The sequence below is a fragment of the Malus domestica genome, chromosome 10 (genome assembly GCF_042453785.1).
Source record: "Malus domestica chromosome 10, GDT2T_hap1".
NCBI classification, from domain to species: domain Eukaryota; kingdom Viridiplantae; phylum Streptophyta; class Magnoliopsida; order Rosales; family Rosaceae; genus Malus; species Malus domestica.
Genome location: NC_091670.1, coordinates 7566889 through 7578108, shown reverse-complemented (window position 1 = coordinate 7578108; position 11220 = coordinate 7566889). Strand labels below are relative to the sequence as shown.

The 11220-nt window shown below is 36.0% G+C and overlaps 1 protein-coding gene across 3 annotated transcripts; it reads right to left on the bottom strand.

Annotated features, from left to right (window-relative positions):
* Positions 1-134: 134 nt before the first annotated feature.
* LOC103445054 (K(+) efflux antiporter 3, chloroplastic-like) lies at positions 135-11049 on the bottom strand. Of its 3 annotated transcripts, XM_070806711.1 has the most exons (20): positions 10914-11049; positions 10741-10786; positions 9999-10382; positions 9799-9900; positions 8777-8857; positions 7837-7938; positions 6930-7007; positions 5822-5890; positions 5569-5619; positions 4815-4928; positions 4636-4737; positions 4414-4548; positions 3764-3945; positions 3526-3661; positions 3155-3226; positions 2952-3053; positions 2070-2231; positions 1162-1251; positions 900-1058; positions 135-676 (listed from the first exon to the last, which is right to left on the bottom strand). In XM_070806711.1, exons 3-20 carry the CDS (start codon positions 10347-10349, stop codon positions 398-400), a joined length of 2367 nt encoding a protein of 788 aa, XP_070662812.1. In that variant the 5' UTR covers positions 10350-10382; positions 10741-10786; positions 10914-11049; the 3' UTR covers positions 135-397. The 3 variants fall into 3 exon arrangements, with proteins under 3 accessions (XP_070662812.1, XP_008382239.2, XP_008382240.1); XM_008384017.4 differs by having other exon boundaries at positions 10741-10920; XM_008384018.4 differs by lacking the exon at positions 10914-11049 and having other exon boundaries at positions 9799-9919; positions 10741-10890.
* Positions 11050-11220: the final 171 nt, after the last annotated feature.

The following is an 11220-nucleotide window of genomic DNA, read 5'->3' as shown; positions in this document are numbered from 1 at the left end:
GACTTCTTTATTTATGAGGCTAAAAAGGTTGTGTGTTTATCATTTCCATTGTTTTTTCTGCGTGCACCTTTGTTTTTGGTTTGGTGTAAACCACATGGTTTAAGACTTCGGAACAAAAGGAAGGAAAAAAACACTAAAACTAAAACATTCTATCATATATTTCTCGAGCATTGTCAGGAAACAAAAAATTGAAAAAATATACAAGCCTGTGGGTTGATAAGAAGAATTAGCACCCCTTGCTCCGTTTCCTGAAACAAAGAGTGTCCGAGAGTTTAGTTTGTTCCTGCGCGCATTGCTAGTCTCAAGCAAAACAGACTAGTTTTTGACACCTTCATCAAGGAATTATGATTTCACTTTGACCGAAAAATCAAGCTTATAAACTATTTTCCCTCCTTAATCACAGTTCATCCTTTGTTGTTACGCAAGAGGTTGATCCCTCAACGTCTTGTGATTTCATTGCAATACCGTTCTCTGTATCTAAGCCGCGATGTGAAACTTCTTCTTTTTCTTCTGTATGCCCTGACCGGTGGAGCTCACTGTCATGCTTTGCTTCATCCACATCCCCCTCAAACGCCACGCTATAAGAAGCATCTTCCTGGTTTACCCCCCATGATTTGTCTTCTGATGGAGTTGGTGAAAGGGGTACAGCGTCATCAATTAAGTCCGCAACTCTCACCTTGTCAACCAAACCAATAGTTATTCTACTGCATTGTATCAATAAGATTTACATAATAATTCTAGTAGCTCAACTCGACATTGCTATAACTTCTGCGTCTTCAAAATGTCACAAAGGGTATCCAAGGTCGCATGATTATACAAGAAACAATGAAAACGAGAGGGAAAGATAATGAGCAATAAGATTAGACAAAGCAATTTCAGTGTAGGATGCTTGCAAGTACCTGCATCGGTTGCAAATCATTAAGTTCTTTATCATCAGTTTTGCTCACTCCTTGAGCTTGGAGCTCCATGGAATCCCGAATGAGTTGACGAAGAAAGTTCACATCATCGGACATAACTCCAAACCCTTTCAAAAGCTTGGAGCCCAGCTGCAAACTCGTCTGCATGAATTAAAAGATTAGTCTGGTGTCAAATTGTATTAAAAAAAGACTTGCTAGTTATGTATTCAATAACGCAAACAATAACAATCAATTAATTTGATACCTCTGCGCTTTCCAGAATAGCATCTGTTGCACCTGATTGCTTCAGTTCTAAAAGGTGCTTGAGATCCAGAGCTCTGGCATAAATTGGGATCTGCCAATACAGAACTTTTACCACATTCAGACCACAGTGGAGAAGTATACGAAAGGGTTTAAAATCCGGAAGACAGGAAATTATATTGGCAGGAATTTAGCCTTCATAGTACTTGAGCTGGTACAATCAATGTATAGCCGAAAAGGACTGGGACTCTCAAATTGAATTGGATGTCAAATCAAATTTATTGGTTCTACAGTGCCCTTCAAATCAGAGTTCAATGGGAAACTCCTTGAGGCACAAATTGTATGATCTCACTTGGTGTGTATCAATAAGTAATATTTCTTACTCTAAACTTCTATGATTGTAAGCTGCATAACTAAACCACGTCAGGGTCCAGATGAATACAGAAGAGCTGGAATGAAGATAATGCATACTGCAAACCCCGTCCCCACGCGCGCGCGCACACACACACAGACATGTTCCAAAGTCAGTGGAAAACCGTATAAAGAAGAGCAAAACAAAAACAATATCAGGCTTCATCCAAAAATGGGTTTAAAAACCACTGAATGTCCTACATTGAATTGAAATCCAAAATAAGAGAAGCTCAATTCAAGGATAATTCATGCAGCAATAGCAAGTTTGAAACCTGTGCTTTTAGCCCAAGATTGGATAACATGGACCTTGCATATAAAACAACATGTTTGATAAAGGAAAAATGTCTCTATCAAATCACAAGCACTGAAATTCACAAGCTCCTGAGAACAATTTTTTCTCTTTGATGTGGCTTCTAGTGATTGCATCCTATGTGCTTAATGCTTATAATGGATTGACACAGAGAGAGAGAGAGAGAGAGAGAGAGAGAGAGAGATCATTACCGCTGGGAAAGCTTGTCGAAGCCTTTGAACGGCCTCAGTAGTTTTACTCCTTGCAGTGTACATAACCATAACAGCTTTTGGGGAAGCGATGCCAGCAGATTGCAAAACTGCTGGACGTGATCCATCCCCGTACAGAATTGGAAAACCAAGTTCCCTAGACGCCTGTAAATGGAATGGTGAAAATAGTTTAATGTCATCACCAAGCATATCAATTTATCCTTAAAATACGTAAAAGACAATAAGAACTGCAATAAATATATAGATTTTCCTTTTGTTTAAAGAAGATGTCAAACTTCAGTGTCAATAAAAAAACTAACAAGGTTTAAGGAAAATAAAATGAAAACAATAATAAACTTTATCTGGGTAGCAAATTCCAATCTGCATATTAAGCATATTTGACTTTTTCAGCACTGATTCCCAGCTTCTAATGCAATTATTAATTAGAGTCCCCAAACAACATATGATATCTAGATTAGAAGGTGTGTCTACCACAGTTTAGCTCTTGAGGCTTGTTAAATATAACATATATGACATTAAGATTACTGCATTGTTGATGAGATCCTTACTGTTTTCATGCTATCAGAAAATATTACAACTATACAAAAACCAATTTGGAGGGTGACAATCATTTCATTCTCAGGGGGTGTAAAATTATATAGTACTTTATACGTGACAATTCAAAATCCACTGTTCTGTTAAAGTTATTAAAACCAGACTTCCTCAATTAATTATGGCAATTAAGAAGATTTCACTTGCTTTATTACAAGCCATCAACTATTTCAGACTAAAAAAGAAGTCATTCAAATATTTCGTACTGAGCAAGCAATCATTCATATAAAATCCTCTTTAACATAGAAAGCAACGAAAATAAATTTCATTGACCTTCACCACAGAAGGATCCAGATCAAAAGCTACAAACGGCCATCCCAGATTATCGCTATTTATCCCGGAAGCCAATGGGGTGGACAAGAAATTGGCAAGGACCTGGACATGAAGGAAAGAGAGCAAAAGGAATTAGAATAGGATCGGAGACCCACAGCTCACTCGCAATTATAATCTTGCAGAAGAACATAAGTTAACCTTACCTGGCCCATTTGTCCAAATCCAAGAATAACAACAGGTTCACTTGAATCAAAGTTCACCACCTCAGCAGTTTTCTGTACACAATTGTTCAAAATTCAGGCACTAAATTGAAACTGAATATATGAGAATATTATAAATAAAAAACTAATTCAGAAAAACTGGATGGTTGTACTTTATGATTTATCATAAATAATTATTAAAAAGAAAAGTAGAAAAAAATTGATTAGAGTGAAGAAACTTCAAATGGTTATGTTCAGTTTCTGATAAAACGTTAAACAAGTAATGTTATGGCCTTGTAATTTAAAGAGTTGATGCATGAAAAATCAATGCCAGATTTATCATCAATCAATTCCTACTTGATGTAGGAACTTACATCCTCGGCACCAAATTTGTCATCAATCAATTCAGCAGCCCTTCTTCCAGCATCATTAAGCAATGGGGTCAATGCCATTGACAAGACAACAACAATTATAAGCAACTTGTTAAGCTCGAGTGGCAGTACACCAAGCCTGTTTTGACAAGGCAGGAAGTTAGTTAAACAGATAGAAATCTTGACATGTTCAATCATGTTATTCTTTGTTTGATATAATGAGTTATGAGTTATAACTCACCTATTTGCAAGTGAAAAAACTACAAATCCGAACTCGCCTCCTTGAGATAGAAGCAGTCCTATTCTTACACTTTCTTGTAAAGTAAGTCCAACACGAGGGCCTATTGCTGTTATTATCAGTGTCTTGATGACAATCAAACCTGCCAAGAGAGAAAGCACATTCGGCCACTCTCGGAAAAGAAGCTGCATACAAAAGAATATATGACTTGTATAAGAGAAAAGGAAGGCTAAATTATGAATGATTATTCTGCTTTTTTCTATTATTGGTGCATCTGTAAATTTTGTATATGAGAACCGAACACGAAGATAGATATGTTCATGTCACACAGGTCAAAAAATCTTTATTTGGTTATTTATCAAGACAATAGGATCACTTACCAGATCAATAAAATAATTAAAGGAAACAGAATGAAATGCATAGGCATAACCAAGTTTACTGGTTTCATACAAAAATAAATTAGAGACCATTTTGGTGCCTTAGTTCACTAACAGTATTCTGTCATTGAAACATTTAACAAAGAGAACCATGTGAAAACAAGCAGGCAGCCACACAAGTATCCAAAAATTGCTTTTCAGAAAAGAAAAGTTTAGAAAAGAAGCTTGAAACCAGAAACATCAAACGATGTTCGAAACTAAACAGTACTTATGTACCTGCGTGTCAATGGACGTCCCAGTAGTTACAAAAAATAATCCAAGAAGTAGGCCTCGAAATGGCCTTATATCAGCTTCAATTTGTGTCCGGAAATTTGTTTCCGCTAACAGTGCTCCAGCCAAAAATGCTCCAAGCTGCATATATAGTGAAACTCAACTATTACATAGATAGAGGAGGTAATAATCTCAGATATTCTACATCTATGAGAAGGAATATCAAACCGTGTCACTGAAACCCAACTTCTGGGTGAGAAGTGAGGTCCCTGCAACTGTCAATAAGCAAAGTGCAACAAAAGCCTCAGAGCTCCTTGCTTCTGCTACAAACTGATTTGACAAACTTAATTTAGTGGTCAGAAATAAAATATATATGGAGTTTAAGCCGTTCTGTTTGCCATGCGCACCTCAAAAACTCGTCTAAGAAGGAATTTTCCTCCAAGAGAAAGAATACCAAGTCCACCTAAGGCTTTTAGACTTTCCTTCAGAAGCATTGGCCATATACTTTCCTCTGCTAGGTTCTGAAGAAAATAAAAAATGAAGGAATGCTGAATGAGTGACTAGTGTCTGAAAGCAGATAAACTGTTTAAAAAGAAAACGAAAAGAAATAAAACAGCACAGTCAAGATAAAAGGTGCAAAAAGTCACGACACAAATCAGGGATGGTTGATAAAATAAAATTTACTCAAAACATGAAGCCGTTGATAATAAAAACAGGTCTTCTGTATTAATAATTTAACAGAATAGAAGCTAGCTTCATCCAAAAATAAAATTCCCCACAAATAGAGTGATATTTTCCAGCAGTAAGTATCCTTCACCGATGATATATTTTGGATCAGACCTAGAAATTAGAATTGAAAATTGCCAAATCAATTTGAGTTTTACGTTGGATTTTCACTAGAATTTCTTTCTTACATACTCCATTCTCTTCACAGAAGACATTGCACATATTACATAATGAGATGAACAGTGGTCTGTCATCTTAAAGAGACAACCACCCAGTACTCATGGTCATACGATTAATTCTTTTTTTATTATATATAGGAGGCAATGATTTTGTGTTCTACCATCAGTATTCAGTAATCCTAATGACATTAACACAATTGTACAATCAACCGTAATTATGTAGTTATAAAAAAAATTAGTTGATTTTCTCATATACCTGGCTTTCCAGCACTGGAAGTATGACTAAGAGAGGTACGACTGCTATGTCCTGCAAATATCAAGTCGTGGGGGCCAAAAGTTATTGACATCATACTCTTGTTGTATACTTTGCATGGTGACCTTATCAAAATCCAGAATGGGAAGTAAAACAAAATGCAATACCACAGCTTATTCCATTCAATTCAATCAAAACAAACCCAAAAATGAAAAGAAGAAACAAATATAACTCCATGCGTGGTTTGAAATAGAACCTGTAAAAGAAGTATCCCTAAAGTTGCTGACCCAAATCTTGTAGGGAGTTCACCTTTCTCTGCAAGTAGCTATATATTATGCTATGTAAGCAGCGATATCAAATGGTCATTAAAATATATTACATATAAATTAACAGAAAATTTATTGGTACGAGGAATAAAGTAGACACTCTGCATTGTTGTCCATTTTAGAACTTGTGAAGGTACAAAGTTAATGAAATTGAAATACTGGATACTCTCAAAAACTAAGACAGTGAAATCCCCAAACTAGGATCTTATATGAGTAACGTGTTACATGGATTATGCCCATTCAAGGGACCAAAATTTGGATAAAAGATATGATATGCTGGGAAGCGGATAATATACACATGCATACTTATTGTCAATTCTTACTAAATTGTTATGCTTTATTTGCTGGTAAGGTGTTATAATCAAGTCATACAAGCACCATTAATACCAACGATAAAACAGCAAACCCTTCCACCGCTTCCTTAGACAACTATTTCTACCATTATATTGTTAACATTCAGGCGTATTTGGCAATTAATTAAAACAGTTAATCTCCTTTTTAGATTAATAGGTTCAGCTTCGATTTAAAAATGTGAAAACATTTGTTACAAATAATATGTAATAGACAGCATACGAGTACTATATGTCATAGTTCGTACAATATGTATGGTGATTGAGGTTTTGGGCAACTAGCTTGAAAGCATGGTTTTAAAGCTTGACAACAAAGCATCCTTAACTGTGAAAAGGACTTTAAAGTTTAAAGCCAGTACAGCTAAATTCCTGGTCAGGTTAACCCAACAAATGAAATGTCATGGTGTGATCTGCAACTATATAGATTGCCTATTACCCCTTGTAAGAAGTAAACTATCGTCATAGGGGATCCTTACTAAAACTTGGAAAGCAAAAGAATAGTAAAAGAAAATGAAATATTTATAATAGCAGCTAATTGAAACAGAACAGTGGAAGAAAGAAGGAATGATCACTTTTCCTCGAATATAACTAACCATTTTCTTGCACCACTATATCTGGAATCATAATAGCAGCTAATTGAAACAGATTTCTTCATTTGAAAAATTCTGCGGTTCCATATTTAAATTACCTGAAGTACAAAAGCTGAAGAAGACAGAGAGAGAGCAGCACCAATCACTACGGCTTCATCAACGCTTCTAATGTTGACCTATTACGAAAGGAAGAACATAAAATAAAAATTAAAAATGGCTAGGACAAGGACAGAGGTCTATCTGTATCACACTCCAGTTGGTGACACTGAAAGACCAACAGATAGTGATTTTAAACATCAAGAAGACTTACTAACTTAACAAAACAAATCTATCATACTTGAATATTTTTACCAGGACAAGCACTTGGATAAAGATAATAAAGAAAATTGGATTACAATTTACCACTATAACTAAATTATACTCGTAGAGTTAGCCCAAGATGTGAGGGAGGGTGAAGTAATGGGTTAGCATTAGGATGGTTTCAGAGCTTGAACCCCTTCAATGTACATAGGACACTTGGGCTACAAACTAAACTATACTCCTCGGGTTATTTGTGAGGGAGGGTGGGATAATGGTAATGGATTAGGAATAAGATAGGCGCAGAGCTTGAACCCTTCCAATGAACCAAAAACCAAAAATATATCAAACAAAGAACACAAAAGTAATACCACCCGAATTTATGGACAGAAAGGACGGATAAAAATAATATAAGACCTAATATGTTCAACTAGCCACTAGCTTAGTGACCTTGCCCATTAGCTCAAATCTTATTCAAGTTAAAAAGTATGGTTCCCATAAGTTGAAACTAAAAGAAGAGAGTAGTTGAAGAAAACTATCAACACTGCACCTAATGTGGATGCAAGCCTGGAAACTATATAAAGTGGAATCAAACAAGTAACTAAATCAAAGATTCAAAAATATATAACAAGAGCAGACGAATGGTACTATCTTGTTACATACAGATGAAACAAATGCTAAAAGTGTTCTATGGAACAGAGCTCTCACCAAATCAGGCCTTGAGTTAAAGAGGAACGTCAAAATTTGGGTTCCAATAGCCCCATTAGGTGGAAGTTCGAAGGCTGTGAAAGCAAGAGTAGATAATACGACCTTCAAGAGGGAAAAAAAATAAGGTCAGTAATTCAAGCAGCACTATAGAATGGTCATTTGTGTTTTCCATGCAATTTGTGCAGCATTCATAAACTGCAAACAGAAGCTTAGCATAAAAGATGGGCAAAGAGCAATTATATGACTACGTAATGACAATGGCGCTATTCGAAGATGTTTAAAAATATTAATCAAACAGCACCAAATACACTTCCAGGTAGACTAAAATAACCATTCATGGAATTTTCGCACAACAAAGGTATTGCAAGAGCCTTTGCCCTTAAGAAATGAAAATGTCCCAATGCCTGTTCAATTAGAAGTTCAGAACTTACTTTAATAACAATCTTATTAACCCTTATTGATCACACACACACACACTCGCACACACATAGAGAGATCTAAAAATGATATTTGTTACTGAAAAGTAATTCGTTTATATAAATAACTTTTCATAAATGAGATACATAAAAATATCATTAAATTATTGCGTTCCATTCAATTAGTTTGTTAAGCAAATAAAACATTGAAATGCAACGTCCATTTCTTCCTGCTGCTTATTACTAACTCAATTCCTATCTTATTCTATTCCTTATGAATACTCTTCATCTTCTTTCTTTCTTTGGGTGCCTTATAGCTTTCTGGAATTCAAATAAAACCATAAAACATGAAATAACCTCAAAAAGTACATTTTTCCAGCTCTATGACATATATATCTGATGATACCATAACTACTCCAGTTTGAATTTCATAATTATCCTCAATAAAGGGAATACTATCCTCTAATTTACACAACCAGATAGATACTAGAAACACCAAGTATTGCTTTTTGTCTACAAATTACCTGAGTTAATCCCATTCCGAAGGCAAATTTTGCAAGAGCCTTCAGACGTGAAAATGAAAGCTCCAAGCCCATCTCAAACAGCTGAAAGGGAAACATAACAGTCAAACAAAACAAAAACAATGTAAAAGGTATGCACCAACATATCACCATCAGAGGAATATAAGCTTCTTCAGAAAATCATATTCTTTAACTTATGGGAGAACACAAATTGCAGAAAGAAAAATGGCTCAAGCGACAAAGAAAACACTATGCAAAGCAGAGGATGCTCCCCAGGTATTTTCCCTGTCCATAATCCTCAGTAAGTCCAGCCAGTGAACCCTAAATATTTGCCATCTTTCTTACTCGGTGTCACAGTTAGGTAAATCCGGTAATTAACCAACAGAAAACTAATTTAAGATGGATGTACTTATCTTTGAGCATCAAAAAGTACATACGAGAAAAAATAATTTTCATTCTTTCTACGAAGTACACTAGGGTGGCCCAAGGGAAAAGGAAAATGTTCTGTCTGCGTAATGGAAAAAGAATTTTTTGGTTTATCTCAAGTGTTAGGCAACCACTAGACCTCAAAAACTTAAGTTAGAGAATGAGCCAAGCATGCATATAAAGCTAACACCCTCCCTCCTTACCTGCACCTCCCTAACCAGAAAAAGATGGGGAATGCCAGTAGGAGGTTCAAGGCATGGCCTCATGCGATCAAGGGTCTGATACCATATTAGAAAACTACTGAACCCCAAAAGGGTTAAGTTGTTAGGGAATACACCAACTACGTATATCGGCAATGACCATTTGGAATAATGGCATTTAGTCTCCACTTTGTTCTTGAGTCAAATCTCTATGAAAACAAAAAATAAAATAAAAAAAACCAATAATGCATATCAAGCTAACACTGAGGACTATCACAGGTTCACAAAGTAAGGTGATGAATTTGCAGTATTCATAGACATGGTACAGGTACAGCATAAAAATAGAAGGCCTGATATTGTTAAATTCTACAACAGTATACATCAACAAAGTATGCTTACCAAGAAAAGAATGCCCCATTCAGACAACACTTTCACATCTGTAAGATTCCGAATCAAGCCAAATTGATTGAGTGTAATCCCCGCAAAGAAGAAACCAAGTATCTGAAAACCACAACATATACTGTATTTCATCTAAGAAGTGATCTCATGTAAATTTTAAAAATAACAATATTATAGGTACGATACAACAACAGTCTTACAGGACTAGCTTTAATGATCTTGAATGCTGGAACGATAATGACAGTAACAGCTAAGAACGTCAAAGTATCAAATCCCAAATCACTAATGACATCAACAGCGCTGGCAACATCAAGTCCTGCATGTATCCGCAATCTTTTTGAAAGGACTGGTTGGTGGTTTGAGAAATAAAGTCCTCTCCATCCGCATACAGAGGAAGCTAGTAAAGGATTTCCCAAGAAGTTTCTTGCAACAAAAGGGGGATGCCTTGTCTTGTAATTAGTGGCATATGATAACGGATGCACTTGCTGGTTACTGGAATACGGAATAAAAGAACACCCAGAAAACCGTGATATGGACAGAGAGCAGGCCATAAATGGGCTCTTTTGTTTGATAGTGTTGTATCCCTGCAAGGAAGAGAAGACAAGATATAGGCTAGATTAACTTAAGCAATTTTGACTAGCTTACTCCACTATCCAAATGCAGGAACAAAGAAGAATGGAAAACTTAATGGCTTTCAATTTTAAACAAAATTTCCGAAACTTTGGCTGATTGCATGTTCTGGTTTCCTGTTGTGGATTGAAAACTTGACATAATATAAGGAAAAATTGGCAAAATGTTAAGCGCATAAATGAAAGTTTGAAGTCTTGTTCCCTACTGATGGTGATGGTCACCAGGTACAAAAGAAAGACAACATCTTTTCAGTTCATCATTTGGTACGCATGAAATATACAGAAAAAGGATAACAAGTAGAAGCATATTTACCTTAGAGCTTTCAAAATAGGTGACTGACTCCAACAGAGTGCTGAGGCTGATGACAGAAGAAAACCCACATTGAAGAAAAGAAAAACCCACGACTTATGTTGCTTTTTCTTACAAAACCCACAATTTACTTATGCAAATATTTGAGGAAAACAAAGAGAGCTAATCATTTGAACCTTCTTAGTAAAAGATGGGAGAGAAAGAGAGGGAGAAGCAAAAGCTGAGGACGAAAAGTGCACACGTTTGAGGCCTCCTGCCTGCCAATGTGTTTGAAACGAGAGAGAGAGATTTAATCCAATAAGCTTGGATTGCATGCGACTGTGTGTGTTGACAGTTTGTGGAGGAAAGGCAGGCGTTGGAGCAACGAAAAATGGGTTTCCAGTCACGTCAACTAAATGACAAAAGCCAATCTGATTTTTCCTTAATACTGTCCACCTGGCGATTTCCAAGGCTGCAAAGACCTTGCCACTTGTAATTATCTGA

Coding starts and splice junctions, on each gene's coding strand:
- LOC103445054 (XM_070806711.1), bottom strand. CDS start 10,349: ATGGCCTGCTCTCTGTCCATATCACGGTTTTCTGGGTGTTCTTTTATT. Junction 1,252..2,069: donor TTCGACAAGCTTTCCCAGCG/GTAATGATCTCT, acceptor CTGTATTGGCAG/ATCCCAATTTATGCCAGAGC. Junction 677..899: donor ATGATTTGCAACCGATGCAG/GTACTTGCAAGC, acceptor TTGGTTGACAAG/GTGAGAGTTGCGGACTTAAT.